Raw genomic sequence first — 10,786 nt, forward strand, 5'->3', positions numbered from 1 at the left:
GACATAATTAATTATTGTTATTTTATTATATCTACATTTATTTTCTAATTAATAAAAACTAGAGATCTATTAATTAGGCTAATAACCACAGTTTATAGCACGTGTAAAAACTAATAATATATTATCGAATACCGTATTTAAAAAATAAAACACATAATTAAGCAATAAACCACTCATATATAGGCTTAAAAATATTTGAAAGAATCGGAGCAATAATATATGACTTCATTGTACACTTTTTCCCAATACGTAAATCTTACATAAAATGTCAACCATATCCACTTGGCTCGAGGGATTCTCCCATTGCACCAGTTCTTTTATTTCCTTCTCAATCTCCATAGTCTCTCTCAACAAGCCTCTCATGCAAAACATCAAACAACAGAAACTCAAAATCACTTGGTTCTTCATGAGTTCATGCACCTCCATTTGATCAACAAGTTCATCTAAATGTTGAAGAAAAGAATTTGTATTCTGTTCAAGCTCATCATTATCGAATTTTGACCATTCGACCACGCATGCAATTGAAGATTTTCCCAACTCGAGATCGAGGGAATCTCTCCTCTTCTCGAACTCGCGTTCGATTTTCTCGAGTGATCTTACCAAACTAACTTCCTTGAAGAGTTCTATAGCAGAGGAAATCACACTTTTTAGAAGGTTGATATCGGCTTCTATTTTGACAATAGAATCATGTCTTAAAATTTTGCTGTCCCCATTTCTTGACAATTCTTGTTTTAGGGACATGAGTACTTGACTCTCGAAAAGCAAGAAATCCACCATTCTTGACAAAGACCCTTTGAGCTTACTATAGCAAGCACTATGGAAAGGCAAGAACCAAAAATTGGGTTCCATCTCAGCTTCCTCGATGAATTTTCCGAGCTCGTTTACATGGATTTTCAGCGTCTTTTGCCTGTCTCCTAAGAAAAACTCGCCCAAAGATGGAATGCTTACCGATCCCACAGATTCGTGCAACACTTGGAGACAGTTCGAAACTTGAATCTTGGCCAAAACAGCAGCTCTTGTAGGCTGCAAGAGCATATCCACAATTATAGAACAAGATAAACCGATTAAAGTCTCAACGATTCGGGCTATCGCAAATTCACTAGGGGGGCCGAAATTATCTCTTCCCAATATTAACACGGCACCAATAACTGCAGAAATCCCACCGGCTTGGCCATACATTTTGCTGGTTCGTAAAAAACTGCAGAAAATGAACCACGGAAGTAGTGAAATAAATCTTATGTGCACATATTTTTCGAAAAGAAAGCACCCCATTACTCCATATACAGTCCCTAAAACTGTCCCTTGTGCTTTAATGTTCGCAACTTTCAATGTCGCTTCTCGTGCTGCAGCATGGCTTATCGCCACAGGAAGACCCGACCAGAACCCATTTTCCTTGCTATATATCAATCCAAACAGAACCGCGAATCCTAAAGAAAGTGAGCATCTTAGGGCAGGCAATAATCTCCTTCTGTTAACTTTTATAGGACTAAAACTCAATACTTTTGTGATTAAGGCCCAATTTTTCTCTTTCTGTGAGTGCTCATTTGATAATTCTGATCCTTGTTTGCATGTAACTTCTGGTAAAACAGATCGTGTTGATTTGCCTTGCATGAGTTTTAGACAGAATATAAAGAACAACGAGGGAAAATCTTTGCTCGATAATGGGGCAGTACTGTTTTTCAAGGTTTGAGAAAATACTGAGTCTATTTCTGTATCAGACAGCGTTAAAATCGTCTTTTCGACTGCCATGTTGTTAACTTGGTTCAAGAATTGCTCCTCCATGACAAGAAGGACATTATTGAGCTCGGAATCCAATATCTTAACTGGGAATTCAGAATGATTTGTCAAGGAAATCTCCATTCCCTTTAATATGGATTCAAGATTTGTCAATTTCTCAGCTGGATTTTTGTTGTAGGATTTAAAGAACATGGCTGGAATTATCTCCCATTTCATGCTCTCCTGTTCAAAATATTGTAACATAACATGTCAATATATATTTTAAGATTTTTACCTCTTAATTATTCGATACTAATTTATTATTTCATGGGAATCCATAGGCTTACTTGCTTTGATTCGATATTTTTTAGAAGTTTGGTTGCTGTGGTATTAAGAAACTTTGCTTGTGAAATCAATCCCTTCGACACTGTACTATCTTCTGTGGAGAAAGCCTTCATATATAAATTAAGCCTTTTGGAAGCATTTTGTATATAGAGTTTGCAGTTCTCTTTCACCTGAAATGCAGAAAATGGCATGGCCATTAGTCATTATTTTTTCAGAAAAAAATAATTAAGACTGGTGATTCATTAACTGGTTGACTTTCTTGACTTGACGTATATTTTGTGTTTAAGTTTATAATATGATGTTGGTTTTTGAACGAATAACTCTACCTGTTCAAAAGGTTTATTATTATCAATAAATGTTTTTGAATCATTATTTATTCTTAATTTTCAAATTATATATAAATATATATGTGATTTATTTTTGAAGAAATATGTATATATATAATATAATTTGTGTGTGTAAGTGTGTATCACTTTATTAGGGTTTGTATGCTTTTCATGCATGTGTCGCACTAGGATCTTCCCACCACATGCATTTGCTTACCTCACAAAAAGCCAAACTTGGGTACGGAAACAACATTGCCAAAACGCAAGCCGCCACACCAAAGGCGGTGCTCGCCGCCACATGGACAGGATGCATAATGGGATCTGTTTTCTCACCATTAGCAAAACCTACGACGTACAAAAGAACAATCTGTCCAAGCGCTATACGCTTCGATATCAAATGAGTGTTTTCCGGCAGAGCTATTGTGAATCCACTAAGGCCTGCCACCACTGAGGTGGTGCCAACGTTTAGCCTGGCCGGGCCGATCAACCACAAACTGAGAATGGCCGGTAAAACACCTTGCATGGTAGCATAAAGCGCCAGCCAGCAGCTATGGAAAGTGTCGCCTAAAGTGGCATCGTTCATGATAAGAATCACTGTCACGTATGAAAATGCAGGGAATGTTACTTGTCGGGTGAAAAACTTTGGGCCGTAAAGGGTGGCGCTGCCGACTATGGTGCATGCTATGCCCGTGCGGAAGGCTGAAGACAGACAACACCTCCACATTGCTTTAACACGGTTTGATTCGATTTGGGACAACATTTCCAACTCTGGTTTTTGTGTATAGGATTAGAGGTTAATCGAGAGATGATAGTGAATTTTCTTGGAGGTGAAAGGGGGGATTTTGTAATGGAAAATGATTGCGTTGGTAAGTGAGTTTCTGATCCTTTGAATAGAGCAAAGGGTCAATGAAGAATGAGGCGAACATTCCCAATGGCATTAAAATAACGTCACAAGTTCGTTAAAGTAAAAGTTATTTTTTGCTACTATTATGATATAATATATACGTGATGAATATCAATGAGGAAAAAGCAATACATATATAAATATGACAACTCTATCTTTTTAGTTGCAAATCCAGTGCCGAAGTGCGATTATAGCTTATGTAAGCACAAAGCTTATAGCTAGGTGGAGCATGGATTTGTTTGTTAGTATAGTGCGCGAGTGTGAACGTACAAACTTGCTCTGTTTTAATTATACAAAAATCCTCGAATTTTGAATGATTATAATTATATACCTCAAGAATTTGCATGTTTTTGCCTATTAATCGCGTTTCTTAATAACGAGGAGGGGTGGAAGTGGAGTACAAGTGCATATAATCAAGGTGAGTGGAAACTATGTAATAACCAATTGTTATAGAGGTAGATTAGTCTTATTCCACAATTAATTTTTTGTTCATTAATGAAAAAACATAAATCCCAGACAAAATATATCATATACGTGTTTACGTACAACAAATCACCTCTTTATCGTAACCAACTATGATGCATGAAAATATCACTTTGAGTACGGTACGTTTTATAGTAAATAAATCCTTAGAAATTTATGGTAATAAACAATATATCGAAGGATGTAAATGTTATTTTCTCTAATATACGCGAGAGTGTGCGCGTACACCAAATCACCTACGTACCCAGTGTCTCAGCTGACATTAAAGAATTTGGATTTTTCAAATTTGTCAGCTGTCGTTCAACGACCTAATGTATGGGGATCCCACTCAATAAATGCGAAATCGGCTCGGGTCGGGTCGGTCGGCCCTGCCCTTTGGAATATTCTCTCTTTGCTTTTATTTTTTGGATTACAGGGAAATTGTACCACAAGTTCTCCTCTCTTTCCTTTTTGTAACGTCACGCCTAATTTGATGTGGATCCAACTAAAGTGCTAGTGCAAGTATATTCAATATTTATAAAACAAGCCAGCTTACATCATTATTTCCCTTCCACTAATTCTGCCCTGGATAAAGATGTACAGCGCATGGTTTAAGCAGACAGATTATTTTTACTTATTTTTTTATCGCAGAGCCAAAAATGTGATTATACCGAATTAGATATCAAGAACGTTGCAGCCAATTATTTGGTATGATAATGGAAGTGAGATTGATTGCTGCAATTATTAATCAAGGCTTCAGCTATTCGAGATCACATTTCATTCGAAGTGGGCCAAACAAAGAAGGAAATAAATTAGAGTTAATATTTCGACAAGATTTAGTGAAACAGTTAGTGTCACCTCGCTTTATTTGTTCGGAATCCGAAGAGTCACCATGATGTCCTAAGTGGAGCCAATTGAATATTCTTGCCTTCTTGACATAAAGCACAACTTAATGTGCTCTGAGAATCAATTTCAACTTGAATTTATTGAAAACCACAGGATTCACATTGGAATCTAGTACAGATATTGCACCTATCAAAGTTCAAAAACAAAAGATATCATGGTACTCGATCATAATTCTGAAAATCAATATGTGGCCGATTTACGCCGTTTCTCGTCGCCGCAAGATCGGCATATTATGGTCTTTATGAAACTGGGATCTTGTAATCTCAAGTCACTAGATGTCTCTCAAAATAATATTATTCTAACTTAAATTTTGCCTGCCTTCCGTTTATAACAGTCAGAAGTTTGCATTACCTCTTACTTGATCATACAATCTTCAAGCCTTGTTCCATGTAACACCGTCTGACTAGTTCTAAAGTGGAACAAAAATCGGAGACTTTCAAGAAGGTATCAATCCTCAATCCATGGAATTTAAGTATTTCTTACAAATTTTCTCCCCGTAAGAAACTGTTACAAATAACTACAACACATCAATCAGTATGGTTCCTACATTACATAGATATATAGACTTTTTAACCTAGAGGGATGAGAAGAATCAAGCCTTGGAGAGAAATAGGGACGTTCCTCTATTGCAACATCACGGGGGTAAATATGGACGACTTGAGGGATCATATATTCCTTCAATAAATGCGACTAAAACCCAGAGAATGAGAATACCTACAACAGCAGAGCGCAATATTTGACTGCAGCTATTGTCCACGATTGTATCATACTGATAAGTTGGTTCGATGGATGAGAAATCCTCAAAATTTGTGATCTCAGAAACTGCCTCTGATGTGCTGGTATGGCCATCCAAACTTCGTAGCATGCTGCCTTTTCCCAGTTTAGCACAATCTTGTGCATGAGCACAGACCACCGAGATATGATGGAAGTGTTTGGAAACAATCGGAAAGAACTTTCTGATCCGCCTCTCCTGCGAATCTCAGTTTTTGCTTGGTGACTGGTTTGAGAACCTGATGAAAGGGACAGAAAAAAATAGCACAAATTTAAATAACGGGATATGCGGGTGAAAAGTTCTGACTTTATTTTCTCGTTTAAAGCAATTTGTCACGTAAAGTAGTCATAAGCTTACTTGTATAAATGTTTGTGCCATAACACGAACTATCGGAGGAAGCCGTATAATGATTAAACAACCGAGAACATTTGGAAAATTGTCTTGCAAAAGATTACAGCAGTGTCTCATCATTTGCACGGGAATTTTCAGAGGTGACAACCCATGACAATCCACTATCACAGTAAGTTGAGGATTCTCTCCATCCACCAAGTAGAGGACACCGTGCTCCACCTGAGATACTTCAGTTACAAACAGCCATAAGCCGAGCACACAATACTTAGTTTTGCGAGTACATATATATTGAGTACGCGGATAAGAGAATCAGGGGAACAAATATGGTGATAATTAAGCTGCAAGGACAAAAATATTAACTTCCTTGACTTGAGAAGGAGTGTTACATATATTGCGAGAAACAAACGTGAAGGTTCAGACCCCACAAAGACAATAAATGCAACTGACTCTAACATTCTCTTAGCATTAAGGGAGTAGAAAAGATGGGGAGAACAGCCGGAAATGAAATAAAGCATTATACTCGAGATGATCCTACTTTTCACCTCAACCAGCTTGTTCATTATATCATGATATTCAGAGAGAAAATTCCATGAGGAGCTGAACACCAGAAAAATTTCCAAGAGTGGCTGTAGAGCGTACCCACTGCCTGCACAAAGCAAGGTCTATCATGGGACGACAAGGTGATACATGCCAGCCCAAGACGAACAATAAGACATGGTCGATGCTTCACATCAAAACCATGCCAGAAAATCATATTTGACCACAACTCAAGTTCCTCCTCGGAGAGAAGTTTGTAAGTCTCTCTCCAGCGTATTGTTTTTTTAATGATAAGAACAAGCTCGATAAATCCCCATTTGCAGCTACATAAAACCTCTGGAGTTCCTCTTCATTAATTCTGCCCAAAGACAACTATACATAAACTTTACAGATTATTGACCACGATATAAAGGAAAAATAGGTTTCAATTATTCAGGATAACAGTCAATAAAACTAAAATTAATCTGTTTTCTTTAACTTGCTTTGCTCTGTTCCTACAAATTTTATTATCGAACTATATTTTATAAACATTGCCAACCTTAGCATAAAAATGTTACAATGTGACACATCATATTGATGCACTAATAACATGTCAAACTAAGATTGAATGACAGCAGGAAATTTCAAAGCAATGCAAAAGAAAATGACTGTTCAACTGAAAAAGCCTATAAATCACTGTTGATAGTACCAGATAATCGCTATTATCACTCTTCAGAGTGAATACTTTTCATTGTCATTCAAGATGAAAAAAAAAAAAAAAGATGGAACAAATTAGTCAAAGTACCAATTTAAACTACAGCAAAATAACTATTTGGAACAAATTAGTCAAAGTATCAATTTAAACTACAGCAAAATAACTATTCAAAGATTGTTGTGGCCACAAAATGAAGGTTTTTCTAAAACAAAAAAGAAATGAAGAGAAGAAAACAAAGGAACATATTTCTTCTCAAAAACCTTAAAAAAAATTGAATCCAAACGTTTACGGGGATCGGGATATATGAAGAGCATGGCAGAAGAAAAGGTAATAATGTGATAGGAAAATGCAAGGCACAAAAAATAGAAACAAAAAAGAAAAGACCAAGACCCATAAATATTACTCTGGGATATCTTTTCTGCTTTTTTCTATTTAAAACAGTCATTCAACAGTTTTATTAACACCATAACTAACAAACTCACCTCTCTGGTAAAGTAATTCCCTGGTTTTCCAGCTCTTTACAAAGATTACAGAACCACCCTGCGGAAAGCATTCCTTGAGGTTTTTCATTGCCAATTCTGTACAATGGAAAAAAGTCAAATGAACAGGAAATCCAGCAAAAAATGTCTTAAAAGAATCAAAACTCCACTGGAGTATAGTTTCCATGAGTACGGAAGAATGAAAATGTGGGTGAGTTCATGTAGACCATCCTAAAGAAATCATCCACAAAATATTTATGTTCATGGTGTATAACATGTACAACTACTTTTTACACCTTATGTCATCATCATCACACTGCACGGATGAGGATCTTGAACGAGAGTCTGAACATGCTTGAGATTCGTCATTGATATTATTATTTTCAGTATTATCAACAGCAGGATTGCTGCCGTCTGAATGATCAGAGAAAGCATCCACGATAGAGAGAACCAATAAAGGACGTGCTAACATCTGAAAAAAGCAATTTACAGTCAACAAATTAGCTTCAGAAAATAGTGCCAATGGATTAAAGCTCCCAAAATGATGCCTGATCCTAGTTGTAGATATAAAAACTACCAACTACGACAACAAACACAGCACATTGTTTGAATGTTGAGGAAGCTATATCGATACCTTCATTACCCAGAAACTTTTTTATAAGTTTTGAAAAAAATAATGAAATTTGCATTTCGTTGATATAAATTGCCACTTCACAACTTCTTTAGTTATATGTGTTCATATCCCTTTCATGATCGGGATTGGTTGCCACCACATCAGAACATACCCAAAATTGTGCCTGAAATAATGTTTAAGACAAGGAACAAAGAGATGCAAAAGGCAAAACAAGTACATCAGTTTCCAGAGTAAAGAAACAAAAACCACAAAATGAGATGATTGTCACTTATAATCTGGAATATACTTTTGAAATCATAAATGATTTCACGAGAAAGATTTAGCCTCAGGTTGTATATACGTAAAACGTAAAAATAGACGCTTGGCACAAACGTAAAATGACATGTGACAGATTATATATGCAGGTCAGGTTCAGCCATATTAAAAGGAAAATTCTTTCAGTCCAGAACCCACCTGCATGCCTTTGACCAACATTCCAAAAGGATTCCAGCGCTGAATCCACTTGAATGGGGGGTAACAAATTACTTGCAATGCTTGCAGACCACTCCAGACAAAAGGACATCTCGCCCTTGAGAACCTCCGCACCATCTCTAATGCAATAGCTTTAATGAGAAATGATGCTATCTGAACACCAGCTCCCTTTCCAATTTTCCAATGATTTAGTGATGTGATTGGTACTAAAGGCTTCCGTGAGTAAGATCTAGATCCAGACGAAATAGATATACTTTCGGACATATTTTTATTTTTGACAAAGGTGACTATGTCAGACTTGCTTCTAGCTGCGATATCATCAATAAGTAAATGAACTCCTTCAGAATGCAGACAAATATACTGGAAGTTTTTCAACAAGGAATAGCAGCAGATACCAATGAAAACAGCCGTCGGAATTATTAATAAGAAAAATGTGAGATTTCAAGGTCAAAACTGTTTATGCCAAAACCTTGTTTCTCGATCCATGTCAATTAATTCCCTGATGGCATCAATCTTGAAATAAAAAATAATTGAGAATGAGATCATGAGAACCTGAAAGCATTTGCATAACAGCAATATCAACAAAGGGAAAGTGCTTCTCTGCATAAAGCACCATTGAATTAAACTTAACATGATATTTTTTAGATGCTGAACACAGTCATTTCAAAATAAAAGGATGATTATTAGCTCTTTGAGCATAGAATAAACTATCACAAAAGAACCAATAATTACTTAATTTTTAACAACACGTTTCCCCTTTTTTTTGGAAAGTGCACAATAAAATGTCAAGATAGCATGAAGATATAATAAAGTTTACATGCCAATTTTTTTATAAGAAAAATAAAATTTGTAATAAATTAAAATGTATGGACGAAGGACAAGACATCCTTCTAACTCATCTCCCGAGAAGACAGGATGCCTTATCTCGACATGGGTAGATGACACAGTTATTGATTCAAGCTAATATAGATTGTCATCCAGTTAATAACTATCGACGAGGAAATGTATTGTGACAAGAAAATTTAAAAGAGGTAAAGAAATGGGAGCTCTAATAATAAGATGGTCATGTCCATCAACAATGCTAAGTGTTGCATGATGCATCAATAACTAATCAACCAACTGGTATTAGCTAGAAAAATGAATACTTGAACACAAGAAAATTCTATGATATGCTAATATAATGGACTTGAAGTCTAACTCCAACCGAAGCTAGCTCAAGAGAGAAAGATTGTTCAAGTTCATACGTACAACTCTCAATAACTTAATCCAACCGATGTGGAACACCTAACAAACTCCCTCATGCCCAAAAAATTCATATCAAGATCATGGCTTTGGGCATAACTCCACTCAAAAGTCAGCCCAACGAAAGAGGATTGTTCAAATTTGTATATACAATTCCCAAAAATTTAATCCAAACAATGTGGGGCGTCTAACATACCTCATTCACATTGCGTAAAGTTTACAACATGTTAGCGAGTGACCCATAGGATCAGTCCAACAAATAGCGATGGGTATTAGCTCTGATAAGATCGTGTACTTTCGTCTCACTTCACCCCAGTAGCTAACTTATAATTGTCTAAATCCTATATATACAACTCTCAATGATTTAATTGTTACAGTCATCTAACATGCTACATGCGTTGTTTGAAACATTGGATGTGGTGGTACATTTTTGCCCCTATAATAGTGAGATCATAAGCTGGCACAAATTCTAGCTTTGGGACAGCTATAAATATTTAAAAAAAAGGCCTTAAATATTCTAAATTCAATAGTGATTCATCAACAGCACACCGGGCCAGACTGAAAAACCAATTTTTGTCACATTAACCACCAGCTATTTCCAATAACATTTTCTCCTATTTGCCTGATTGCGATTTCTGACGATCTTACGACAATGAATTTCGGATACATGAGTTTCATTCGTACAATCGGAGACACAATAATTAATTGTGACTGTATCAAACAAATACTCAATAATGGCAACAAGTTTTTTAAAAAAGAGAGTACAACATAGAAATAAAAGGAACGAATCTTACCTTTATCTTGATAGCGCGGAGAAGAAGAAAAATGAAACGAAGATCTGAGAAAGTTGAACGGTTGAAGGCCGAGGAAAAGAGACCTAAGCAAGCATACACGTCCGTCGGCTCGCTTTCTGCGAACAGTTTGGAACTTAATTTTAGCTGGCAATG

The 10,786-nt window shown here is 36.3% G+C and overlaps 1 protein-coding gene and 1 pseudogene across 1 annotated transcript; both read right to left on the reverse strand.

Moving 5' to 3' along the window:
• Positions 1-178: 178 nt before the first annotated feature.
• On the reverse strand, positions 179-3,177 carry LOC140833516 (uncharacterized). Its single transcript, XM_073197852.1, has 3 exons — positions 2,605-3,177; positions 2,064-2,231; positions 179-1,959 (listed from the first exon to the last, which is right to left on the reverse strand). The coding sequence occupies exons 1-3, from the start codon at positions 3,145-3,147 to the stop codon at positions 226-228; spliced, it is 2,445 nt and encodes an 814-aa protein (XP_073053953.1). The 5' UTR covers positions 3,148-3,177; the 3' UTR covers positions 179-225.
• A 2,116-nt stretch (positions 3,178-5,293) lies between these two features.
• LOC140835497 (uncharacterized) lies at positions 5,294-10,786 on the reverse strand (annotated as a pseudogene).

The sequence above is a fragment of the Primulina eburnea genome, chromosome 6, assembly GCF_022965805.1.
Source record: "Primulina eburnea isolate SZY01 chromosome 6, ASM2296580v1, whole genome shotgun sequence".
NCBI lineage: Eukaryota > Viridiplantae > Streptophyta > Magnoliopsida > Lamiales > Gesneriaceae > Primulina > Primulina eburnea.